Genomic DNA, 27,657 nt, shown 5'->3' on the forward strand with positions numbered 1-27,657 from the left:
TTGGTGTAGCATTCCTCTTTGCCATTCCCACATGGTGGTTTCAGTACATCTCTTACCTCTCTCATCTTTCTTGGAACTTGGCCAGTTTCCAGCAGTTGAGGATTTAATTTTTTTCTTCAAGGTCTCTCTATCAATTGCTGTTGTTTTCTCAGGGAGGGGCGGGATCTTTTCCCATTCTGCAACCTGTCTTTATCATTCATGGTGCTTTTCAAAAGTCATAGTATCTTAGCACATTCTAAATGTCACAAAGGATTTGAATAACTTCAACATATGGTGTGGATCAGCTGTGAATTCCACTACAAACACCAGGAGCAGAAAGTAAACTGCAGAAGGGAGGCAAGGCAGAAAGCAAATGAGGTGGCAAAAATAAAAAATGTGGAATTAGTGGAACAATGAGATGAATCAATACACACATTTTAAATATTTGAATTAAATAATATGCTTCAAATTCAAGGAGAAATTACTGGCTTATCTTGTCTATGCCCATATTTATTTAACATCTTCTGCTTGCTTGCATTGTTCTTTTAAAAACAATTATCTGTCCACATTTGACATAATTTTAAGTATTGACAGAAATGGGGACTTGCAATTTAAAAGTAAAGGTCTTTATTAATTAAGATCTAGAGATGAGCCAGCTTGAACTCGTTTGTGGTCAGACGAGGTCTGTAGAGGACTCATGAAAGAGTGAGTCGTCCTGTCATGGCCCCAGAAAACACAAATTATTTGTCAAGATCACCTAGGTCAGAGGGTGACCTGCTACTTAATGGTGTTTTGTGGAAACTTTTTCTTTTTCTCGCAGTTATTTCCAGTTGATTAAGTGCTCCATTATGCATCAGTGTACAGTGAGTATCTATAAATGTTGTGTGTATATATAGTCTTTGCACACTCGTGAATAAAATATACATGTACATATATATATATATACACAGGCATTTTCTGCTGAGGAAGGAGTGTATTAATGAATTTCCATGTAGGCTGTTCTGAATTCCACTTTTCCTGTTGACTCTGTGGCAGTGTGTGACTCCAGCCTCCAAGTGACCTGGTGTGAGTGAATCTCCAGAATCTCCAGTGGCACTCTGGAGGGTGCAGCTGTGCATTCCCAGGCTGCTCCAGTCGTGGCACATGGCTGGATGCCTTTCCAGAGTTGCTGTTTTAAACACAAATTTCTATATCTCAAAACATGAAAAAAAGCAGCTGAAGTGCCCTGGAATAGCATTGAGACAACTTGTAGAGGTAACTTGTAGGAGGTTAATTCTTCTCCACTTCTAACTTTTTTTTAGAATCACAGAATGGTTTGGGTTGAAAGGGACCTTAAAGATCATCTCATTCCAGCTCCTGCCATGGGCAGGGACATCTTCCACTGTCCCAGGGTGCCCTGTCCAGTCTGGCCTTTGGCACTGCCAGGGATCTAGGGGCAGCCACAGCTGCTCTGGGCACCCTGTGCCAGGGCCTGCCCACTCTCACAGAAATTTTGGTTTTCCTGATATCCAATCTAACCCTACCTTCTGTCAATTTGAAACCATTCCCTCTTGTCCTGTCACTTCAGGCTCTTGTGAACAGTCTCCATCTTCCTTCCAGTTCCTTCAGGTACTGAAGGCCACACTGAGGTCACCCTGAAGCCTTTTCTTGTCCAGGTGAACAATCCCAGCTGTGCCAGCCTTTCCTCCCAGCAGAGCTGCTCCATCCCTCTGATCCCCCTGGTGCCTCCCCTGGGCTCTGCAGCAGCTCAGGACCCTGTGCTGGGCAGGGCTGGGGCAGCTCTGCAGGTGGGGTCTCACCTGAGCCTGGGGCAGAGGGGCAGAACCCCCCTGCCCTGCTGCCCACGCTGGGGCTCAGCCCAGTGCATGCTTTTGTTGTTTTAAAATTTCTTCTTGCAGCACATTCTGCATTCATATGAGAGAGCTAAAGCTCATTTAATTGTGTCACCTGGCCTCTGTCACCTCATGTTTGGTGGAAAACCACTGTCCCACTAAGGGATTTTTATCTCATTGTTTCTGGTGCAGAGAGTCATGGAGCAAAAGGAATGCTAGGGAATTGTTCTCTGGGATTCTTACATTCCTGTGAAAATGGTTTCATTCAACTTGTGGCTCTTCCTCCTAGACTGAGCAATGTTCACTTGGGTTTTGCACCAAAGGCAGAGATGCTGTGGGCAGTTTGTCTGAATCACTCCAGCCTGTTGGAGCAGATCCAGCCCCTCAGGAGCTGAAATCCTCTGCCAGCAGCAGAGTTGGGGCTCTTTAGAGGGTCACAGTTCATCCCATGCACATACAATACATTCTACTTCCCTTAATCTGGACTTCCCTACATTTAACTGATCTAAGATGCTGTTGGAAGTGTTTGCTACTGGTGGGTCTCACTTTATTGGTTATCCAAAACAGATAATCAAAAAGCAAATTAAAGCTGAGTGAAAAACTGCTGGGAAATGAAGTGTAATAGGAGGCAGATATCACTATATGTTATACAGAAATAGACCTGTCAGAGGTATTTGTTTGTGACTTTACAGCTGAAATTGAATTTTCTAAACCATGTCAAAAACTAAAAAATGACACAGTGTAAAGACTTAAAGATGTAGATAAACACAGAGCTTCTGTGTGGAAGCACAGAGAGGATCTGTGGTAATTGTAGGAATAAATCCCCTTGTGTGAGTGACATATGTAACTCCAAAAATCCCCTCACCAGTGACATACATAACTCTAATAGCCTTGTCTTTTTCCTGTCCTCAGCTGTGTTCTCTGTCTAGGCACAGGCTGCACCACAGTCCAGGAGATTTGAACAGCTATTTAGAAGTGTGTCAGAATTTTAAAAAAACCAAACAAACTTGAGAATCCCATGATTTGAAACAGCAACTGCAATATAGGCTGGCACTTGTTTCCCAATGGTTATTACAGAAAACTTTGGTGTGTGTTTCCATGCCTGGGTGCTCTTTTGTGACTGCACAAATGTTTTCCATGCCTGTGTGAGATGCTGATGGTAGAGACACTTGCAGTGCAGACCTGCTGCTGCCCCAAATCCCTGTGGATAGTGAGGCACAGCTGAGTGTCCCATCCCAGCCACCCAGGGTGATGATTTGTGAGATGAGCACATTTGTGCAGGATGCCAGCTGAAGCCATGAGCTGCTCTGTGCTATTGCAGTGATGTTAGGCACCTTCCTGTTCATGCTCCAGTTGTTTCAAGATCATCTCTTTTAACAGGGTAAAAAAGACTTGGAGAGTTCAGCACTCAGGACACTTGTGCACCTTTGGGTGATGCCATGGGCTGTGCTGGTGCAAAAAGGTCGGAGCAGAATGAAAAGCTAAAGGAGTTCCTGAGAGAGCTCAGTAGTGCATTGAGGTGCCAGCTGAAACATTCCTTAAAATGGGCTTGGAATTAGGCACTTAATTAAAGATTTGTTATCAATGGCATTGAGACCCACCCCGTACCATGGCAGGGACAGCTTCCACCGTCCCAGGCTGCTCCAAGCCCTGTCCAGCCTGGCCTTGGACACTGCCAGGGATCCAGGGGCAGCCCCAGCTGCTCTGGGCACCCTGTGCCAGATTCTTTTAGGTTTTTTTTTGTGTTTCAGACCCCTCAATCCATTAAAAGACAAAAACTTTTGATGTGATTGATACTGCATCTTCCAAATACAAAATATTAAAAAGCAAAATAGACTGGTACTTTTATTAGAATTTTTTTTTAAAATTAGAACTCCTGCAAGGCTTTGCTTTTCCCATACTGTGTTTGGAACGTGTTGGTTGAAGTGTCTTTCTCCCCTGTGTATCTATCAGTGGTTATAGGGTTTTTACAGATTAGTTCTATCACTAAAACCAGATTGGTGTTTCTTTCTGCCACCGAAGGAAAAGGTTGGCTCAGCAGTCGGAAAACCAGTTTTTTTCTGTAAATACTTCCCCAGCCCCCAAAGCTGCTCAGTCCATTCAAAATCAGTGTACGTGATCCCTCTGGCACCCTTCTGACCCTGCTGACGCTGATGGTTCTCATGCCTCTCTGAGGACATTCATCTTATTCTCTTGATCAAGGACAAATAAAAATCAAATTGGACAGAGCAAGAGAGATATTGGGAAATCAATCACAATGTGAGTAGGTTTGGGGTTTTAGGAGATGGGAAGCCTAGAAATTTGGGCAAATGGCTGTTACTGACAATTTCAGACTCTGCCTGGGAAAAATGCATCTGATATTTGCTGTTTGTTGTGGGAGCAGTTGTTCCTCACTTGTAAAAGGCTCAGTGATCCAATCCAGGAAGAGAAGCAGTGCTTTTGTTGCTTGGAGGCACATGTTGTGATGAGCAGAACTGAATAGTGAGCAACCCATCAGCTGAAAAATGCCACATACAGGATTTAGGCTATTACAGAGCCCAAACAATTTCCAAGGTGTCAAGCTGGGTTGGTGAATAATTCATAAACGAGAGAATTACCCATGTTACCAGGTAAAGCATTTGTACAGGATTTTTCTGAACCCCTTCTCATGGTGGTGACTTATGAGCTTGTATAACATTCTCTACACCCCCACAATAAACCTTTTTTATTTCATTTATTTCATAGCTGGGTCAGGAATCCAACTGGCATCCCAACCCCTCTGCCAGAACTTTACAGGGACCTCAGACATTGTCCTCCATGGCCTTTTCTTCAACAGATGGCCTGATGGGCTAAAAAAACTCCCAGTTTACACCAGGGTGGCCACTTCCATGACTTCCCCAAGTTCCTGCTCCCATGAGAGCAGAACCAGTAATGCAAAGCATGTGCTCTCACATTCCTGCCAGGGCATTGTAGAGCAGCATGGCATGGAAAGCTGATCCTGCATGGAACGCTGGTGCAAAGAGCTGGGGGTTTTCAATGCTTTTACACTTTTCCTGTGCATTTTTTCCCTCTCTAAGAGACAGTTCATAGCAGGAAAATATGAGAATATCAGTGATTTATTCATTTTGCTGAGCATAACATCACCCTTGCTGAGATGAAATCTTCCAGGGAGTTACAGTTTCATGTTTGTTTGGTTTTTGATGTTGTAGCAATAAGCAGGAAAACTCTGGCCTTGAGGGTGAGGAAGGCAGCTGGCAAATGAATGGCAGAAGCAGCTGAACCCCTGAGATATCTGAATAATTTCCAGTGCATTATCACCTCCTTTTTCATTACTGTATTAGAGTTCATTTAAAAAAATGCTTCTTTGAACTGGCTGACACGGTGTTCACAGAAATATTTTGTCCAGCTCCCGCCACTGGCTTGCATGTTAAAAAGTGAAGCTCAAAGTCTGACCCTTGGTTTTGAAATCCTCTGGTGGCATGTCAGGACTGGGGAATAGGCTTGTAATTGGATTTTTAACAGATATGAGTATGTTTTAAGCCCTCCTTGAACTCTGTGAGTAGAACTGATGGAATATGCCAGTAAATAGGGAAAAGGCAAGTAAACACAGGATTTGGAGCACAGTGATCACTCTGTATCCCTTAATTTCTGAAGGAATCTCTGGGATGCTCTTCCACCAAGTGCAAATAAAAAAGATCAAACAGCTGCTGTAAATAATACTGGTGGCCAGTTCAAATGAAGATTCAAGTGAGACATGAAGTTGTTCTGGTATTTTTATCTACTATTTCATTATCCAGCATAGAAAATCAATGTCTGTATGTATGCTGCATGCATTAACAAGGTGTTATTTGTAGCACCTGGATGCCTTGAGAGGAAAAAGCCCCAGAGAAAATAAAAAATAAAATTTATGAGTTAATATATTGAGATTAGACAACATCAGCCTTGAAAGGCCTTGTTATGAGTGGAGTAGGGCTTGGCAATTGTTATCCTAATGACTTATTCATTAAAGAGAAGAAAATCTATATGGAAAGAACAAGAGAAATCCATGTTTCTTCACAAACGTATGCATCAGCACAGACTCCACAAGTGCTGTAAAAGTGTGTACTCCTCCCTGTGCCCATCACAAGGGACTGAATTATGCTGCTACACTCTGTGGTGAGGTAATAGATCTGAGCAATGCTGACTTTAGAACACTAAGGACATGTGCCTCCATTAATTAGGGAGCACATTTTGTATTTGCCTATACTCAGGGAAGCTGTGCTGGTTGGACTCTTTGGGGGAGAACGACAGATTATTTTTCTTTCCCACTTTTTGTATCTGTGTTCAAATTTGAGACATTTTCACAGCAGAAAGGGGCAACTCCCCAGTGAAGCTGAGATATCAGGGCAATAAAACATCAGGAATGTGTCTATTGATTTAGGAAGGAAAGGCAGTTCTGAATTTTATGGTGTTGGAGATGCCCTTCAGATCCTTGGCTTATTTGAAATTTGTCTTAGCAACAAATTCTCTGGTAGCACATCTTTGAGCAGCAGCAACTCTGCTGTGATTCTCAGTAGCTGAATAGAATTTCCTTGTGATTTTTCCCTGTATAATAAGCCCAAAACATCTTCAGTTTAAAGGTTTCAAGGTTGCTAACTAATTACCCAGACTTAGAAGGCTTTCTCTGGAAGGTGTTGTACTGCAACTGCTCAGTAGAAAAGTTCTTGTACTATTTTATTTGAAAGCCTAGCTGAATCTAAAGAGAAAATACCAGACTAATTAGTTGCTTATCAAGTGGGATCTGTCAATTTTTATATTCTTTATCTGAAGTAAAACCCACAGTTTCACGCTGCTGAAATATAAAACAATTGGACTAATTTCAGCTTGACCTTAATGTTCACTCTGTCTTTGCTTTGAAGGAAGAACCATTCTCCCAATATTTACGTTTATTAGGAAAGTGTTGATTTTTAAAGAGTCTCTGGGAGATTTGCAGCACGAGGCAGCAGCAGAACTGATTTTATGGATTAAATCCTGTTTCAGCCATTGGAGCCACTCCTGGTTGTGCACTGAGAGGCTTGAGGCCAAAGCCAGGTTGTGGTTTATTCTGTGGCCCTCTTGGCTGTGCAAATAGCATTTCACACCTTCTGTCTGGCTTGATAAATGTGATAAATGCAAGGAATGAGTCCCAAGAACCCTGCCCTGGCTCAGAGAGCCTTGGCTCTGGTTTCACTGGGAGTTTTATCAAAGGCATGGTCTGAGCTGGGACAGCTTAGAAGTTCAATGAAAGAGTGAAATAAAATTAATTTTTTCTTGTGATTTGTCCCTGTATAATAAACCTAAAACTTCATCAGTTGTGTTTTGTTGTCAGTGTCATCAGCTTTCAGGGCTGCCACAGTGCTGGTCAGAATACTTTGAATTCCATATATGTGGTTTGAATGCTTGTGAAGGCTTTGGTTTTTTGGGAGGTGTTTGGCATGGGAAAGATGAGTGAGCAGGTGATCCCCAACTGGCCAACAGCTCCCTGGAATTGGCAGTTGTCTTGGTTTGAAACGACAGGTGTCTGCTAAGGGAGGCAGGAGCCTCTCTTGAAATGGAGAATGTAAACCCCCTCCCTCTGAATTATTGTAATTTTGAAATTAAGGGGCTCTCAGGCAAAGGGAATAGTAATAACAGTTCTTTACTAGGAAAATTAAAACCACAAATGCAATAGTACAAAACAACCCTGCCAGAGTCAGCAGAGGCCCTGTCCCCTGTGGGTCAGGGTGGTGGCACAGTCCCATCCCATGGGGGCTCAGCCCTCCTGCAGTGCCAGCTGTGCTTCTGCTGGAGCAGGGATCCTGCACAAGGCTGCAGTTTTCCTCTGCAGCTCCAGGGCTGCTGGAGATGGGCCTGCTCTTCCTCTGGCAGTGCAGGGCAGGAGAAAGCTGCTCCTCTGGGAATGCAGGGGGCAAAGGCTGCTGTGCTGTTCCAGGCTCAGACTGGATCCAGGTAGGAATGCTTGGCTCCTGCCCTGGGCGCAGCATCTCCCCATGGGATGCTGGAATTTGATCAGCCCTGCAGGGACACTCCCTGGCCATGGACAGCAGAGATCTCCTGGAGGGAGGATTGGCTGTGGGAGAGATGAAGAAAACTTCCCCATGAACAGCAGTGAACTGCCCCAGCTCTGACAGACGGTGACAGAATCCACAGCCCAGACACATCTTGCAGCCTCAGACAACTGTGCTGCCCTGAGCATCCTTGTCTGGAAATTCCCCTGGCACACTGCTCATGATGATTGGGAGCACCATGCTGAGGAGGGAAACTGAGACATTGTGGCTTGACTTACCCGTGGAACATCTTAGACATTAAAGCTATGTTGTGATGACAACATCTCTGAGAGCTTGATAAGTAATTAAACTTATTTCAAAGTTATAGGTAAGCAGTGCTTCCCATTTTAACACATCCTATAAGACTTTGACTGTAAAATTGTGTAGTTGAGTACATGGAATTTTAAAATCATAGCAAGGCTTTGTTTGGAAGGGACTTTAAGGATGATCTAGTTCCAAAAAAACCCCCAAAACCTACAAAATACTTCAGAACTTGGTGTTGTGTGATGTTTTAGATCCCTTTGTTCATTGATTCCTAGCACCACTGTGTATGAAGAAGACTTGTTCAGTAGTTTCCTAAATAAAAAATGGTTAAACAATCTTTTACACTGAAGTGTAAGAAAAATATGTCAGAGAAAAATAAGTATGTTAAGAGGCAGAGAATTCCAGGGGGGTTAAGGATATACTCTTTAGAAATACAGCTCTTAACAAACTGATAGGGAAATGGTTGCACGCTGGGTCTGACTGATTCTGGAAACAGGAAGAAATTACACTCCACTGTTCTTCCAAATTAGTCCCCTTGATAGAGGCTGTATGAGTACAAAATAGAAACTGAGCCAAATGGGGCAAACTATCTTAATTTTTGTTAATTAGTTTATGCACTGTCACAATTCACTGACTGAAAAAAAATCTTGAACGGTTTAAAATGGTGCAATTACAGATATAATATTTTAGAACAAAAGAAAAGTAAAAGTAAGATTCTTAAAGATGATTTATTTTTTGAGCAAGGATTACATTTAGCATGTGGTACCTACAGCACTAGGAAATCAAAATTTCATAAAGATATCTGTGTTGCAAAAGTAAATCTAGGGCATGTTACCAGTTTGTAGTGGAATATGCTGAGCCTTTGCCTTACGAGGGTGAAATGTATTTGTGTCTCAGGAAAGCACAAGCTGCAAGTGGTATGTGTTCCAAATGGAAAGGTGTGTTTTAAATGGACTGCCTGGAGATTTGGAAATTGGATTCTTCCTTCTAGCATAACTAGGCAAATCTGCAAAGCAATTGCCAGGTGGTAGGACTGCTCAATCTTGGTTCCTCTGGTGCCTCACATCATGGGGCTCTGTGCTAGAGAGCACTGAACAAATGGAAAGGAGCTTTGTTTTTCCACAGGTAGTTTCTACATTTGCATCCCAGTCTGAAGTGTTTCATCTCAGGTACATTCCTTACTCAGCCACTGAAAATGGTGTGTGCAGAACTGGTTTGAGCAGAGCTTTAAGTGAGCTGTCTTAAGATTTGTACTGGTTGTTTTTTTTTGTTTTGTTTTGTTGGTTTTTTTTAATTTTTAAATTTTTTTTTAAACAAAGTGTGTGTCTTAATGTTGCATCTTTCTAGAGCTGGGAAGGGAACAATTCTGTGTGTGGAGCAGCACTGAGCCCTTCATGTGTGGTTACACCCTCACCATCCTCTGAGTTATCACAGATCGCTGACACAATTAAGATGCCAAACTTGAAGCATCAGTGCATCCCAGTACTTTATAAAAAAAACAAGAAGAGGCAGGCTAAATCCCCTTGCTTTTTTTTTTTTTTTTTTTTTTTTTTTTTTTTTTTTTTTTTTTTTGAGAAATATTGGTAGCTTGAGAACTGCTTAAGTTGTCCAGGATCTGATATCATTGCTCCTGACAAATCAATTATCCTGGCAATACAGTAAAGGGAAATATTCTAGGTTTCATTAGGTTATTCCTCACAGTGAATTTATTATGGCAGTGATCTCTATGAATGACAAAGTAATGAGAAACTTCTGCAGGTTACTCTGGTGTGTCAGCAGAATCTGCAAGGCACAAACTGCTGTTGCTAACCTGTCGTGGCCAAGGAGGTTGGAATTAGATGATCCTTAAGGTCCTTTCCAACCCAAACTGTTCTGTGATTCTGTGATAAATATGGAGATCATTTCAGCAGTTGTTTTTCAGGAGTAGAAATGTCCTAATTTAGTCTTTATTAGGGTTTAATCTGTGAGTGGAGTGTCATTCTAGCCCTGTGCATGGAGGATGTGTAACACCAGTAGCAGCCAATCTGTGGAAGGGTCCTCTGGAATGGGAACTGTAAAAGATCTGTCCCAGGTTTTTGCTGTTAACAATGCTGCATTTTTAACTGCCTATTTTTTGGATTGTGTTGCAAGCTTAAGTAATGTTAATAAAGAAGATTTTGTAATGTTCTGTTTTACATTGAACTATTGGAGGAAGAGATCCAATTCATTTATGCATTTGAAGATGTTTTCTTATTTCTCCTGTGATTTTTTTTTCACCACATCTGTCTGGTTGAGTGCAATCTGAAAGACAACAGGGGCACTCAGTGTTCTTTTGGAGTTGCCTTCTTAAGCCAAGATGATTTAGGTTGAAATATCCTGCTGATTTTCATGCTACCTGTATTCTGCGCAGATCAGAAAAGAGTTCTGAACACTTACTTGACAAATACTTTGAAGATTTGGGGATGTATCTGTAAAAGATAAAGCTACTAGGGTAGTTTTCTTGTGTGAAGAGATCTGAGAGCTTTAATCACTTCAGGGAAATATCAGCAACTTGTAACTATGACATGCAGAGACACGCATGTTTATCAAGAGATATTGCTGAATTTCCTTACAAGCCAGGCATCTCTTTAATGCTTGGTGTGGTATTGTCAAGACAACCAAAGGAATAAGTGACACCAAGTGGCATTTCTAGTGGCAGAAGCACAGTGAGTATCTGTCACACTGTGTATGGTTTGGGTAAATCTAATGTACATCCCGAATTGCACTGTTATTGTCAGTGGATTAAAAACTCTCATGTCCAGAGGCTGACAGGAATATGGGGTGTGTGTGTGTCTGTATGTGGAGGATGACATCCAAATTCTATTCCTTCAACTCAGTTGGAGTTTACAAGTGAAAAGCTGAATGAAAATCATCCTGGTTTGCTAGAACTGTTTAAACCAGGTTCTAAAAATGAGCAGGATGTGGATGTTGAGAATATCTCCAGCCCCAAATCCATACCAGAACAATGTTGATGCTTGGAACTGTCTAGAACACATATCTTCAGTAAGGGAGAATTTGATATATTAAACTGGGAGGAGTAGGAATATGATCCTGGATTAGATTTGTGTAGCAGAGATTAATGAGAAAACTGCAAGCTTAACTGTGTCTACATGCTTAGAAGGTCAGGCTGTGTGTAGGAATTTGTGAGCTAACTCAGTGTAAATCCTACATAAATGGCTTGTTTGTTTGCAAGGCCGTGAGGGGTAATTATTTTTCAGGGATAGATAATCCTACTGAGAAAATGCTTGTTAATAATTTGGCACTGATGCTGATCATGCTGAGTTCTGGGGGAGGTTCATTTGTCTGGGTCATTTAGAGCAGGATCAGAACCCCAGAGAACTGTTCAAGTGTGTTTTGAGTTCCTTCTACTCAAGGTGTTTACAACCTGTTTCAACTGCAAAGTGTCGGAATTGTAGGATAAGCCTTGCCTGTGGAAAAATCTCTGTTCCCTTTTGAAGTCCTGCCAGGACTGAAGCTGCATTCAGGTTCTAAAACATGACAGAAGTTTCTACTTTACCTCTTGGCCATCTGAAATGCTCTGCTGTAATTGCCTAACATCCAATCAAGCCTTAATGTTTTATATTGTTCCAAGATGTTTAATTTAGAATTTGAGTTTTTATTCCTATTTATGCCGGGAACATCTCCCAGTATTCTTTGTCTGTTAATGAGCAAAATGTGTAATCCCCCCAAATGTTTTACACCTGCTTAAATTACAGCAATTTTGATAAATAGAATTAGTGAATTGAAAGTGTGTCAGAGAGCTGCTTTTTTACTGATGTGCGTGCAGATCTTGCCATTGTGGAAGAATTAAGATGAGCCTGTACACAGGAAACTACTGCCAGCTGTAGTGTGGATCTGGATGTGTTTCAAACACAGAATCGTGGTGCTTGGGTTGGTTTGGGTTGGAAGAGACCCCAGAGATCTCATTCCACCCCTTACCAGGTAGAGGGAATCCTTCCACTATTCCAGGGTGCTCCAAGCCCTGTCCAGCCTGGCCTTGGGCACTGCCAGGGATCCAGGGGCAGCCCCAGCTGCTCTGGGCACCCTGTACCAGGCCTCCCCTTCTCCCAGGGAGGAATTTCCTCCTAAAATTCAATCTAACCCTGCCCTCTGACAGTTTAAAACTATTCCCCCTTGTCCTGTCACTCCAGGCCCTTTTCACAAGTCCCACTCCAGCTCTTCTGGAGCCCCTTCAGCTTCTGGAAGGGGCTCTAAGGTCTACCCAGGACCTTCTCTTCTTCAGGCTGAGTAGCCCCAAATCTCTCAGCCTTTCAAATAAATGTAAACTTTGAGGATAAAAATTGCATTTCAGTCTCCAAAATGAAAAAGAGTTTACTAAGAATAATTTCAGGCTGTAGTGTAGGGACTTGAAACTGGGGTGAAGAGAGAAGCTCAGAATAAGAATAGGAGATTCTAGGTTTATTTAAATCTCCTAGTTGCAGGAAATGGGAACTAGTGAGTCAGTGAGAATAGCAGTAATTAGCTGCTTCACTTAGAGAAAAATGCACGCTTCAGAGGCTCCAAATGATTACTTTGCACTAGTGTTAATTCTAGAAATTACTGTGTCTTTTTATGGACCTTTCTGGTGGATGTCAGACCGAGCAAGTGTTGGGCAAACGACTGGTTATCATTTTGGTGAGGAACAACAAGTCTTGGATCATCTGAGGAGATTTTGGAGTGAAGTGGCTGCTTTGCTGATGTATTTCTTTCATAGCTGTTTAATTGACCAGTAAATAGAAAAGCAGTGGGAATTTTTCCTTTGAAGAAGAGAAAATGGGGATGATTCCAGGAAGGTTGGAAGGAAAGTTATTAAAACAATAATAAAAAGATGAAACTATTTAAGGTGGGTTCAGCATGGCAGACTCACCACTAGAACCTTTGCAGAGGAAAACTCTGACTTTTATTGTGCATAAATTACTGTGCCGGTGTAATAATGGATTTAAACTGGATTTATTTCAGAGCTTTTGAAATGCCTTTCAGAGTTTATTATCTAAAGTAATCCTCAGGGGGAAACAAAACTCCCTGTGGGTTTTGAAGGTGAGTGAAGACAGCATAGTCAAATGTGTCAGAGGGTTCACAACTGATGACCCAAACGTCCTTCCCAATAATGCATTAAATTCCATTCTGTGAGAAAATATGGACAATTGGATAACTGGAGTAGCACTGAGAAAAAAAGGTGTGGGGAGCTGTGAGGAAGTCGACAAGCTAACAGCTCATCATCTTGGGGTAGGCTGGGGGCAGTTTCTCATAAAGAACTTGTGACTTTTGGTGAACACTATGAACTCTGCTTACTCTACAAACTCAGTGTATTCCGGGCCATCTGAACCAATCATTCTGCTGTGGCAGGAACCACGGGGAAAAAGGTGGATTTAGATGGATCAAGGAACTCAGCAGTTACAATATCTGAAGCTCCCATCCAAGCAGTGGTATCAAGTCCATCTGCCATGGTCTGCAGAGCTCAGAATGGCTCTGGTAGTATCCTGCCCTGTTGGTTTTCAGCAGGAAAATCTGGACCAGAAAATGTGATTCAGTAGATACTATTAATTTCTAATAAAAATTTAACAACATGCACATAACACTGTTTATTTCTAAATGAACTGCAGTCCACGGGAAATAAATCTCTCTGTACTTTTGGGCAATTTAGTAAAAAATGTTTACACAGGCATCCAGCTCAAAAAGCACATGGGACTAACAGCCTTTGTAGATACTGGTAATGCTGTTTCTGCCTAATATCAAAAAGACCAAGAAGTGAAACATGATAAAATATTGCAAATTATGTGTCCTTTAAGCATACTGAGGCTATTTGATTAAAAAAGGGGCAAGTATACAGTGGCTCAAAGGCAGCATGTTTCCAGCTACTCAAAAGATGCTTTGTTACTAAACACAAGTGTCAAGTTATTTGAGCAAAAATAGTTGTCAAGTTTCAGTACTATCAGATGTTCCCTTAAATAATGATTAGACTTTGGTGTAATGATGGATATAGTTTAATAATCTTTAATTATAACTGTGTGTTTTCAGATTTCTTTAAGCACAAGTACTGTGTTGCGGTGTGAACCAGTCATCAAATTAATCATTTGATGCAGAAATATATGCTATTTGGATTAAATTAGTCTGTTATCACAGAGACTTAGGCACCTTCTCTGAACACCAGGACCAGCCACTGTGGGCAACTGAGCTGCTTCAAGCTGGCATTTCCTTTTCTCTTTTTTTGAAATATAAGTCAGAAACATTCAGCAGGACAATGTCCCCCCAAATGGCACAAACCCCTGGAAAAGAGGGTGCTGGTGGCCGCTCCCCTGTTTAAGTTGCTGCACTGCTAACAGGAGTTAAGATAGGCAAACAAACACTGGGTTTAGAAGAAAAATCTGTTGTAATTTAGTTCCCATGGGAATGAGCAAATGCTGGTGATCAGAGCTGGCAAAGCCGTGGGCTGGCCGTGGCTCCTTCCCCCTGTGCCAGCACGCCCCCACTGGGGCCTGAACCAGCCTCTGCTTTGGCACTTTGGAGCTGCTCCTTTTGAGAAATTGTAGTGCTGCCATCCTCTGTGGTGGCTTGTGAGATGGCCTTAATTATTTTTGGACCCACTCTGCCAAATTCCATCCTTGGCTGTGCTGCAGCTCTCCCAGAATAGCAGCAGTGACTTCAGCAGCACCCAGTGCTCAGAAACTGAGCTCATCAAAGTTGAAAATTTGGTGCAAAAATAGCTCAGCCTTTGACCTTTAACATATTCTGAGTTTGGAGCTGTAGTGTTGATTCCTTAGATGTACACAGAAGTGACCATATGGTTAGAGCAGAGTTATGTAAAACTGAAGACACAATTTCTTTTCAGACATCATTTGCTCTGGTTGCCTTTTGGCATTACATTTAATATGTGCTTTCTGTCACAAATAGAAAAGGTAATAATCCCTCTGCAGTTTCCTAGAAAATGTTGCATATACAAAACATATGGAAATGTTAGCCGAGTTGCAGAGAACATAAATGTTGGCTGGCAATGGAGCTGCATGCCTGCTAATGAGACATTTAATTCTGGCTGACATGGAAACCGCTGCTAATACTCTAGAATTATGTAATAAAATATATTTAGCTATTTGTCTTTAATGATTAAGCAAACAGAGAGCCCAACGTATTGAAAATAAGTATGTGCCTGAGCTGTGGAGCTCAGTGCTGCCCAGGAAAGTGATGTTTGCACCAAAATACTTCTGGCAGCTGCCTGGCTGATGCCAAAGGCAATTCAGGAGTGGTTTCCACACAGCCCTTGTTGGTTCAACCTTTAGGGTCCAACTGGCCCAGCAATTTAGATTTGATGTCAGTTTTAATTAACCACAGCAGCACGAAGATAAGCACAGTTTATTAACTTGCCACGAGCAGGAAGCTCTGGGTAGAGCTGTCTCAGCTGATGGCCTGGTGAGGCTTTGGAGACACAGAGGCTTTTTTTAGACACAGTAGAGTGGAGCCTGAGAACCTTGAACAACACCAGGGTAACCACCTGAGAGCATTCAACCTCAGCGGCTTCAGAGTAGCCAAATTAAATAAATTCAATTATGAATTATTATTATAATCATAATTCCTTGTTGCGAACCTAGAACCATTCATCCATGCACCTCTCACAAATGAGGCTGCACCAACAGCTGCTGCATCTTTGGGAAGGGAGAAGGAGGCACAATGGAGTTTGTAATGTGTCCTTCATCTTTTAAAATGTTAGGGGAGTGGATTAGGCAAAAATAAAAATATGTGTTCTGAGAAAAAAACGAGTTGGAAAAAAAAAAAAAAAAAAAAGATCAACCAAAAATAAAAGTTGAGAACAAAGACTGCCCTGGCAAAGGACTGTTGTTAAATTTGTAATGGCTTAATTGATCAGCCACTGGATCTGGGTGATACAGAGCGGTTTATGAAGATAATAATGTGTTGTTAGAAGTTATTTTTTGTGTCTTTTACCATTACATAAATCAGGTCTTCATGGGATAGAGACCACCGGAAACGTGACTTTTTAATCCAAATTTTGTGCATGTCATGTACATTTAAGCATATCAGATCCTGTTTCTGAAGAGAGATTTTACACTGGGAAACAACAGACTTTCTTGGCTTGCTGCCCCCTCCAAGGAGAGCTGATGTTGCAGTGGCTGAGATGCAGTGATTTAATTATTCAGTTGCTTGTAATCACCAACCTAAAACATGTGTTCTTTGTATCTGTATCCACCTGGTTGGAGAGATTTTTACTTTTAACCATAGGATTTTGACAGGGTAGAGAATTTAATTTTTAAAATAAGCACTGTGTTTGAATACAGAGCTGAGGCACACAGAACGAGTAGCAATTACTTGCTCAGAAAGCACTGACCACTTCCTCTGAACTCCTCTCCTGTGAGTATTGAGAGAGAGAGGTGCATTTGGCAGCAGGTTATGCCCCAGGTTAAATCAGGTGAGGAAGGGATGGTGAATTCTGCTGAATCCTGAGCCTTCTTGAGCAACACCTGTGGGAGAGCCTTCGAGCAGAGGTTGTGACTCACGTCCCCACAAGGTCTCTGGGACTTCACTTTCAAGGTTCAGCTGCAATAAAGCTCTTGGGTGTTAAGAACATGAATTTCAATGCCATTAAATGAAGATATTATGTTGGATAATGGCTATTACCCTTATTTTATATTTGCCCATTTAATTACATAAACATTATTACATGTTTTAATCAATTGCCTATACTTTACCAAAGTGGTAAGCTAGTGATTGGTAGGATAAATAGTTGTCAGGCTACTGGAAATGAAAAGCAAATAAACCTCTTCAGTTTGCAAGGTTTAGTATACATTTTCACCAGTTTTGAAAGATAATCACATAACAAAATTAAATTTGCAGAGAATTCTTGACTATTGTTTGCAGCAAATTTATGGTTTTATTACAAATGCCATTACCTGATAGACTGGTGTAACTCCATTGTTAATGGACTCTTTTTTAAAATATCACTGCCAAACAATTTATACCATGTTTATAAATAATAGAATGAGGACACTGTTGAAGGAAACTACTGCAGTGACCTTAGCAACACTGAATGCTGGCAATGAGTCTATTAAAAAGGTTTTTCACCGCTGAGATTTATAGAATTGTTTCTGATTCTATAGCACACATAAGTTTTTGCTTCTCAGTGAACCAAGACTCTCAGCTGTGGCAATTGGGCTTTTATTAAAAAAAAAAAGTTTATAAAATGTGGGAAAAAAAGTTATAGAAATTGCAGTGGACTCTAGAGAGAAGCATGAGCTGCATTGTGCATGGGGACACCCCATCCCTGGAAGTGTCCAAGGCCAGACTGGATGTGGCTTGGAGCAACTTGGAATAGTTGAATGGGTCCCTGACCATGGCAAGAATGTGGAATTAAATATTTTTTAAGGTTTCTTCCAACCCAAATCATTCTGGGTTGGAAGAGCTGCCACATGGCTGTAGCTGTAGAGCAAAGGTGTTCTCCTGAATTCTCATGGCCAATGACTTGTGTTTAAATAAAAATGTGAGTTTGTTGGTGGAGAGGAAAATGTGATTGGAGTTCTGATGCTGTTCTAGCTACATCTCTCCATGGTGATTTTTAAGGAGTAAAGGACTGTGCTCTAGAGATGCAGGTGGAAAGCCATGCTGGATCACCTTGAAGCACTGAAGTGAGAAATGTTGTCATGAATCTTTGTGATAAGCTGTGCAGTGCTTGTTATAGACTAGAAATGTTCGATGTCAATGCCTTCAGGAGCTCACTGACTCAACAAATGTCTTTACAGCAAATGTCTGGAAGTGCAGTGAAGTATCATTGCTGTGTTTGTGTCCACAGCAATGAGAATTAATTTTTTGGAGCTGATTTTCCACACTGGATCCAACAGGTTTCTATATTGACTACAGACTATTGAAGACCACTCTGGCCTGTAGCTGAGGGGAGGCTCATTAGAGAAAGAGCTATTAATTCGTTTTTCTGCCTTGACACTTCTGAGGTGTTACAGTCAGTTTTCTTGCACTTCTAGATCATGCCTTGGTGAAAAACTGAGGCAATAAGTCCCTCCTGTGCTTAAAAATATCCTCTTGTCTCTTCTGTGTTGGACACTCTCACTCTCCCAAGTGCTGCTTTTCATTGCTATTCTTAAGAATTCTGTCTTCATGTTTCAGTTTCTTCAGGCCAATAAAGAATAAAAACCCATGTCACTGAGGAAATTATGAAGTCAGAACCTGAGTCCTGAATTTTATCTTTCTATTGAAAATCTCAGTCTGTGTCATTGGCTGTCCTTCTCAAGGACATAACGTGACCAAAAGTTGCACAAAATGTTACACTTCTGGAAGAATGCTTTTAACAACAGAAGCAGCTATTTTTATTATTGATTTAAATAATCTTGCGAGGTTAAAAGAGCATCCCATTAACAAATGGAATCCTTCCCAAGCCCCTGCTTCACAGCCTCTTGCAGAAATCCCATTATGCCCCTTAAAGCCCTTTGCTAATTAGGCATTTGTTGGCTTATTTGTGACTTGATCGCCTTCCATATGGATTTTGTAGTTGAAGAGGGTTTGGTGACTCTGAACCACCAGAAAGTCATTAAAATGTGATTTTTTTTTTCTTTCTAATCCATGATGTAGTTTTTTCTTGTTTCTCCTGTCAGGGGTAGTTTAATCTTCCCCATCCAGGCTGGTGAAGCCTCTGCAGCAGATGTTCCTTTCTTCAGCATAAACTTCAGTGGGGGAAAAAGGGAGGCTGCCACTTGGCTGGAGACAGTTTTGATGCCTCAGGTTTTGGCTTTTATATTTTTCAGATTCTATTCTGCTTTAGTGTGTGGGTCTGGGCTTCACAATAAGGAGCTCTCTTCACAGAGCAAGGAGACAAAACAATTCCTGCTCTAGCTGGGGACCAAGGACAAATGATCCAAATCTCAGCCCCAAGAGCACAAACAACATAGACTGAAAAGAGAAAAACAAGCAGGATCAGACTGCATGGGCTGGGGCTGTAACTGGACAATGAACTCCAATCTGCATAAGGAGCAGAACTGATCACAGTGAGAGACCCCCTGAGCGCTTGTGCATTTTGGGACCATTTTGGTTCCTGTTGGGTGTAGCCTTCATAAGGCATCAGTTTTGGGTTGTGAGCATCTTTCCGTGTCTGTGGGTCACCATGACTCAGGCTTTGGACAGCATTTGTAAGAGGAGTGTAGTTTGGTACAAAGCCCTGGTGTTTTATGGGCAGCAGTGTCTGGGTACGCACTGAAACGCAGCAGCCATGCATGGCTCAGGTCATGGAATCAGTGGAAAAGTCTGCAGCTGGCAGTTATGGACCTGTGGGAAACCAGCTTTTCCTAATTCTGAGCATAGTCCCACAGTTATTTGTTTTTATGTAAAAAACAAAGGCACTGCAAGCTTCTCCCCTCCCAAGGCGTTTTGGAAGTGGCAAAGCAGACCCACTTTTGCACACACTTCATCTCTCAGGGAGGACTGGGGAAGTGTTTATGTCACAATTTTTACTTTAAATATCTACAGCAAATATTTGAGGTAATATGAGATCAGTCTTGTTCTGAGAAGATTTTTCTTACAAAAAGCTCCCAAAATCATAATTCTTTTCAAAACATTCATTTCCAGAAGAAAAACTTTTTACAAACAGTAGACTGTCTCTTTAAAAAGTTCTTCTCTATTATCCAACAATTTCCCAAGTGAATGAATTGTCCTCATGAATGATACTGAGCTCAACTTGCCATTTATATTCATATTTATCAGCGAATCAAACAATTTCATAGCTAAATTAATTCAGTATGACTCACATTTAAGAATTAAACCCCATGGGCCTGATTTTGCCCTAATACATGGAAAAGGGATATGCTTATGAGATTTAGAATTTCTGGGTTTGGACAAACGCTGCTGTCTGTAGTACATCAGTGAGGGGAAGAGATTTCTGAGCCTTTTTCCAGTGTTATACACAAAAATGGATGTAAAAATGTGGGAAGTGTGCAGCAGGTAGATAATAATAAATTTCATAAAATAACAACTACAAATTAAGTTACAGAATCTTAAAGTGACTGGAAATATTAATTTATTTTCCCCAGCACATTGTATAATCAAACTCCAGAGCTCATTGACAGAGTCTTATTCCTGACTCAACAAAAATGGCAAGAGAAAGATCATTCTGTGGCTAACAAATTAATGGGGTTAATGCAGCTTTTGACTTCAAAAAAAATCTTTATATTACAGATTGTCAGAAGATTGTAATGGTAAATTCTGCTTTACAGTACCCTGTGAAGTATTCTTATATTCTGCTTAAAGTGGCTGCTTTTCCACCGCTGGAAACCAGCTGTGGAGGTAGAGGGACTTCTTGTTATATTGTCCATGAACATATTTTGTCATACTTAACATATGGCATGTTCAGTGTCTGTTCTGTGGCCTTCAGAGTGACTTGAAGGTAGTTCAGAGAGACCCCTTGCTCTGATCTGTGCTTCTGCAGCCATCCCTGTGATAAAGGGATGGATAAAGGGAAAGGATCCCATGCTCTGTCTCAGTGTATGAGGTAGTGAAGTGACCCTAGTCCTGTCTCCTGGGAATGGAGCACTGGGAAAGGGTCAGAGCACTCCCGCAAAGCAAAGCCTCACCTCACAAATCCTTTCCTAGCAGGAGGGGATCAGGAGTACTGAGTCAGTTTGTACCACAGCAGGTGCCTGGAGGGTGAGAGACAAAGGATCTAACTGGAAATGAGAGGTTTTGGACTGAATAAAAGGGAAGAAATATGAGGGCAGTCAAGCAGTGGAGGAGGTTTTCCAGAGGGGATGGGCAGTCCTCTGGGGAGGTGTGGAAGACTCCGTGGTAAGCTCAGGGCTGATCCTGCTTTGAGCAGGGGCTTGGCCTGAGGCCCCTTCAGCCCAGATTATCCCATGTTGCTTTGTTCTGCCTTAACAAAGACAGGTGTCAGACTCACTTTCTGGGAGATAGAGTTGTTCTTTGGCAATAAACAGCTTAGGACAATAAACACAAGTGTGTCTGAAGACAGGCTGGTGCACCTGCTGGAAACCTGCATCTTTATGTCAGGAAGAATCTGCTCTTTAAAACAACACCGTACACCTGGGTTTGGTGCTCAGGCTTTTAGAAGACTCATTTTGCAGCAGAGCATTTTGACAGCTTCTTTTTCAAGTCTTTCCTGGTTGCTGTAATTTGACTTTTGAAGCAGCTCAGCTCTTCAAAGCCAGCAGTGAGACAGCACCAGCCAAGGTCTGCCGGGTGCTGCCGGCGGCTCCGCGGTGCCTCGTTCCTTCAGCTGTCATTTGTCAGAGCACACTCGTGTAAACTTAATGAACAATGTGCAAAGCCATTAAAAACTCAATTACGGCCTTCTCTTTACTGCAGACGTGAGAGAAGGCAAACATAAAGTGCTGATGTGTAAACACAATAGCCACCATCTGCTGCAGAGCAGCGTTTCGGCTCCAGGAACAGGAGCTCTGCTGCAGATGCATCAATAATAGGACGCTTATCAAGGCATCATTATCCACCAAGCAGGGGAAAAATTGAAATTTATGGCCAGCTAGAGAGCACTTCATGGTTTAATTCCCCAATTTTCAGTGGTATGTTTAATAACTAGGAGAGAGTGGCATTTTATGTTCCTGCCTTTGGAAAGGATTTTTGAAAATGAATTTATTTACAGTCTCCCCATCCTTCTTGCTTCTGACTGATCTGAGCATAACACATTCATTTTTACATAGTCAGGGTAAAACCAGCAAGATATCAATTAATTTAACCAGTTGATCCAAGAATACGATGTTTAATTGACCTTACGTTCAATTTGCTTGAATGAGCTTATACTTTTCTGTCAAATAAACATAAAAAAGAACTTTTATCCAGCATAGATAATTTTTTCCTCCAAATTCCATTTTTTTCAGTTTAGTGTAGACTTGGAAACTTGAACTTTTGTGAGGGAGTAAACAAAACAATGAAACTCAATGATATTTTTGTTTCTTTTTTACCCCAATTGGATATGCAACAGTCTAAACAAGAGTTTCTCCAAGATACCTTTTGTTTTATTCATATTCTTGCCTGGAGACATTCAGGAGGCTTTCAGTCACCTATTAGTCAATAATTTCCATTTGTGACATGTTAATTCATTCCTTAGTCCTTTGTATGAGTAGAAATTGTGACAAGTGATTTGTTGGTGCCAGACCAGATTGCATCTCTTTTATTTGCACATATAGGCCTATAAATTGAGAATAAGTCCCTTCAGCTTCAGCTCTGTGCTCAGCCTAAAAGAGGCTGTCAGACCCTAAATCACAATATGTCAATTTTCATTAAGGATAATGAGGAAAACCACATTTGTCTTTAAAAGGCTGGCTTGTCTTTTGTTTACTTTCTCCTGGTGGGAGTTGTTTTCATGATCTCTCACCTACTCTAAATGATGGATCTTGCCCACACAAGTTCCATAGACAAATTTGGAAATTTGTAATAGGACAGTGGATCTCATCTGTTGATCTTGGAGCATGCAGAGCAACTTTGTGAAGGTCCTGGAGGACAGGATACCTGTTCAAGTTCACACTGTGGGGAAAAAAAAAAAAAAAAAAAAAGAAAAATGTCTATTTGGGGCCAATTTTTAGGATATAGGGTATCGTTTATTCACAATTGAATTTTATATTAAATGTTGTTAGATTTATGTATTCATAATATGTATGTGTATATATATATCTAAAATTTATATGTATTTAATATTTATATATTATTTATATCAGTGATTACCTTGATGGAATTACAAGCTTTCAGCTCCTAAGATGGCCAGGCTTGAGGTGTTTCTCTGGATCCTGTGGGGTGAGCTGTGCCCAGGGTATCCCAGGGAAAGGTTTGTGGGGAAGCTGCCACTCCAAGGCTCTGCAGCAAGAAAGGACTGTGGTAGAGTTCCTAGGGAACAAATCCCTTTAAACAAGGTGTGAGTTCTTTTCTCTGGCAGAGATGGCTCTGTAAGTGGATATTTTTCATCTTTTCCACTGTCATAAAATAATACCTCTTATCAGGACTTTTCCTGAAAAAGTTGTGTTTCTTGTAGGATTTCTTCCTGTATCTCTACACACAATGTATTAAACAAAATCATATGTTTTAAATAGGAAGGTGGCAATAATTTATCCATGACAAATGTTTGCAAGGCTATTTTTTTAGTAATTAAGACTAATTATTTGATAAGTGCTTTTTGGTGGATGGATATTATTCTTGTTGGTGTTGTCACCAACACTCCCCACTCTCCCCAGAACTGTCAGCAGCTGCACAAAAGGCCATGAATAGCTTGTGATTCATTATTTTGTGGGTGGCGAAAAATAAAATTGTAATTATTGCTTGGAACTTTTTATAAAAGCTGATGTTTTTTCTCCCAGAGGGATGCTTGTTATTTTTATATATGGATCTGTAAAAGTGAAATACTCCCTAACTTTTGCTGTCATTGAAGCACTTACCTCCCCCAGTGCAGTTCAGGGCTGCATGTGTTAGACACAGCACAGATCAGAGCAGTTCTTTAGGGCAGGATACTCTACATACTATCCAAATTAAAAAGAGAAAAGTTGAGAGGCATGCCCAGAAGTGGAATGCTCTGCCAGGTGCTGTGCAATCAATTATGGTGTAAAAATCCCGTTTTCCTGGCTGCCTCCCCAGTGTGGGAGGCAGTTGGTCAAAAATCCTGGGAATGCACAGGAGCTCTGCTGTTCCTGGAGTGATTCTGGGCTGCACCTGCCTCCTCCAGGGTGGGATCTGCCACATGGAGAACTTGTCTTCACTGAACTCCAGTGGTCTGACGTGCCTCAGGCAGAGCCTTTCACAGCAGCTGCTGCACTCCTCCAGACCATGCCACCCTGGCTCAGTGGTTTCACAGTGTCTTCCCTCCCAAATTCTCTGCAGAGGAGTGGTTCTTGCAACTCTGTACTGACAGAGATCCTGGAATCCCACAATGGGTTGGGTTGGGAGGTACCTTAAGGCCAATTCAGTCCCATCCCTGCCATGACCAGGGACACCTTCCACTATCCCAGGGTATAGGTGTAGTGCTCCAAACCCTGTCCAGCCTGGACTTGGACACTGCCAGGGATCCAGGGGCAGCCACAGCTGTTCTGGGCACCCTGTGCCAGGGACTCAGCTCTCTCACAGGGAACAATTCCTTCCCAGTTTCCAATCTAAATCTCCCCTCCTTCAGCTTAAACCCATTCCTTCTTATCCTGTCCCTCCATCCCTTGTCCCAAGTCCCTCTCCAGATCTCCTAGAGCCCCTTTATGCACTGGAAGGTGCTCTAAGGTCTCTCTGGAACCTTCTCTTGTCCAGGTGAACCCCCCAGCTCTCCCAGCCTGGCTGCAGAGCAGAGGGGCTCCAGTCCTGGTGGATCTGGGTGTCACAATCAGCCTGCCCCAGCCTGGCTGTGTCAGGATCCCAGCCTGCTGCCTCAGCTGACAGCCTGTGCTGCCTCTCCAGGCCTGCTGGCACCTAGGCTTGCTGATAATTACTGTTCTCAGCTCATAGGAACAGAACCCAGATTTCAGTTTCTCAAAAGTTTAGTTTATATGAGTAGATTTTTAAGAGTAGTGTGTATACAGTACATGCTGAAGAAGAGGATTTTATGGTTGACTGAGAGCAGAGTTACATCAGCAATGGGCATTTGTCAGGATCCTAATTTTTAGACAGAAACCAGAAAGTTTGGATTCAGCTCTAACATTTCTGAACATTGCTGAAAATCTAGAATTTCTTGACTTGGGAGCATTTTGGTTTTTGTTTTTCCTTCATTTCCACTGAAAGGCAGCATTGCCAGAGACCATCTTGCCTATAAATTTTCTTAGAGTGTCTTCCTGTTCCCCAGCTGTACTTGCATTGCCCTGGAATTTTCCAAGGTCTTTAGAGTGTGTAACTATATTAATTTTTTTTTTTAAGATTGACTGCCTCCTGTTGCTCCTTTACAAAATGAATATATATCATATAAACACAGGGGGGAAAATTTTCTAAGAGAAAGTTGCTTGTAGCTGTTATAAATTCATAATATATGACTGTTCACTGCACAGAATTGATCTAAATGTTTGCCTGGCTCATCTGAGTCACCTGCTATGGTGAGGAAAAGGGAAAGTCAATAGGTCAGAAGTGAGGCAGGGCTTTTCAAACTCAATCTTCTGTGAACTGCAAGAGGCCAGCAGACAAACCCATCTGCAGTGTGGCTTGGCAGCAGCATCAGACCAGAAGTGTCAAGAGGGCTGTGTTTGATTAAAAATTATCATGCCTGGCTGCTGACACACAGATTCCCCCTGCCCCATCCCGGTGTTTTCTTTAGTTCTTTCTGAGTGTGAGTGTCTGCACCCACATAAAGCAGATCCTGTAACCAGAACTGAATCAAATAACTCTCATCATGTTCTCCCTTATTGCTGACATTTGTCACCTTGATGCATCTGTGAGGAGATGAGTGGAGACACAATGTGCTATAAAATAACTGCTTGATGAATCCAAATGCGAGTTCAACATCAAGTGCCACGGTTAATACGATGCAGACTTCCAGGTTAACAAACTCATAAATTGCCTCAGTATACATTTCCCTCCCTAAATTCAGCCTACCCTTCCCTCCCACAAGAATTATTGTCCCGTTGCATTATTACAAGTAAAGATGTTGCTGTTCTGTTGACAACACTCACTTGGTTGGGCTCTGAAAATTGGGGTTTTCTTAATATGACCTTCAAATATTCAGGTGCCAGGGTTCACAGGTATGGACTGGAATGAAGGGTGTTAGTTGATGCAGGCAAATATCAGCTGAGAGCTTGCTCTGTTGTTTTTGTGTTGAACCACAGAATTGTTAGGGTTGGAAATTAGTTTTATAGATCATCAAATCCAACCCTCAACCCAACACCACGCTCACCACTAAACCACATCCTCAAGCACCACATACACACATTTCTTGAAAAATTTCCAGGGATGGTGACTCCTCAGTCTCTTCCAGTGCTTTCTAACACTTCCCATGAAGAAATTTTTTCCTAATATCCGATCTAAACCTTCCCTGGTGCAACTTGAGGCTGTTTTCTCTCGTCCTGTCACTTGTTACCTTGTATTGAATGTGTCTTTGGGGCACGGTGTGCAGCAGGAGAACCTGGTTGTTGCTTGAAGTGGGAATGTGCTTTTGTTTAGAGTGACTGTGAGATCACACGGTGATAAAATAATACAGGCAAGGCAGCATTTCTATTTTGATTTGCAAGTTATTTAATTAAAGTGGTTCTAGCTAGCCCTGAATCTATGGTGTATATACCTTGCAATTTTAATATCCTTTCTCTCCCTAACAGCTGGCACCAAACAGCTGCTTCCTTCGGAGGAATGGTTTGTTTTGTGGCTTGCGAGGGACCCGCTGACTTTTCAAACAGAGCTGTTTACACCAAAAATCCAAACAAACCCACTCTTTATTCTCTTTTTCCTTTGCTCTGCAGGCTCCTTCATGATGGTGAACAGCTCCGGGCGAGCGTCGGGGCAGAAAGCTCACCTGCTGCTGCCCACGCTGAAGGAGAATGACACGCACTGCATCGACTTCCACTATTACCTGTCCAGCCGCGACCGCTCCAGCCCCGGCTCCCTCAACGTCTACGTCAAGGTCAACGGGGGCCCCCAGGGCAACCCCATCTGGAACGTGTCGGGAGTGGTGACCGAGGGCTGGGTGAAGGCAGAGCTGGCCATCAGCACCTTCTGGCCACATTTTTACCAGGTAGGGGTTTGTAATATTTTTCCCTCTCTCTCCTTTGGATGGCTATTGTTAGTTTTGAAAATCGTCGCTTCCCTCCCTGAATTTTCCTCTCAGAATAAATTGACCTATAGTGGATATATAGGCAGCTTGACATATTTCTTTCCTCCTCACTTTTTTCTTTAGTTGTTGGCAGGCCACGGACTGATGCATGGGAGGCAATTATTGACAAGATCCACACATTCATGATGAAATTGCCGCTTTTATTGGCACTTTCTGTGGTCCTGTGTGACTGCAAACAAAACATTTTCTGGATATGTATCTCTGCAAAAATCTCCCTGGATTATTTTTGGACCTGGGTTGGTTCCATAAGAAGGAACGTTTTTTGACTTGGCTTTGCATCTTGTGCCCATATGAGGGGTGTAAGGACATAAGGTACTAATAAATTCTTGTACCACAGTATCATTTTGGATATTCTTCACTAGATCCTCAGCTCCTCCTCTTTCTAGCACAGCTTTATTCATTTTGTTAGAAGATTATTTTTTTTAGACAAGGACAAAGCCAAGGAATGTAATTGCTACTCTATTTTTTGGTTATATTAGTTTTACACTAACATATTAGTTGTCTGCTTCAAACTTCATGTGGCAACTTTGCAGCCATTGTTTTAATTTCAGTTAGATAATTCACACACAATGGACTCACATACTGCTTTTTATTTGTTGAAGGATACTTTTGTCTTGTTTTATATTCAAGACACACACCAAAAAAAAAAAAAAAGCCTGGGAGGTAATTGCATCCTAAACCTTGCAGGAGATTTGATGTCCATGTGATACTAATAAAAGCCATGAGTGAGACAGGCATCAGGATAGAAGGAACTATGAAAAGGCAGCAA

The 27,657-nt window shown here is 41.8% G+C and overlaps 1 protein-coding gene across 11 annotated transcripts in view; it reads left to right on the plus strand.

The window, feature by feature from the left end:
- PTPRT (protein tyrosine phosphatase receptor type T) overlaps positions 1-27,657 on the plus strand; it is a 445,906-nt gene that overhangs the window by 142,081 nt on the left and 276,168 nt on the right. For all 11 annotated transcript variants that reach the window (XM_064391854.1, XM_064391853.1, XM_064391856.1 and 8 more), the window contains exon 3: positions 26,518-26,789. In XM_064391854.1, the coding sequence (XP_064247924.1) occupies positions 26,518-26,789 (272 nt within the window). The remainder of the gene's footprint in view (positions 1-26,517; positions 26,790-27,657) is intronic.

This window comes from Passer domesticus, chromosome 16, assembly GCF_036417665.1.
Source record: "Passer domesticus isolate bPasDom1 chromosome 16, bPasDom1.hap1, whole genome shotgun sequence".
In the NCBI taxonomy this organism is placed as follows: Eukaryota; Metazoa; Chordata; class Aves; order Passeriformes; family Passeridae; genus Passer; species Passer domesticus.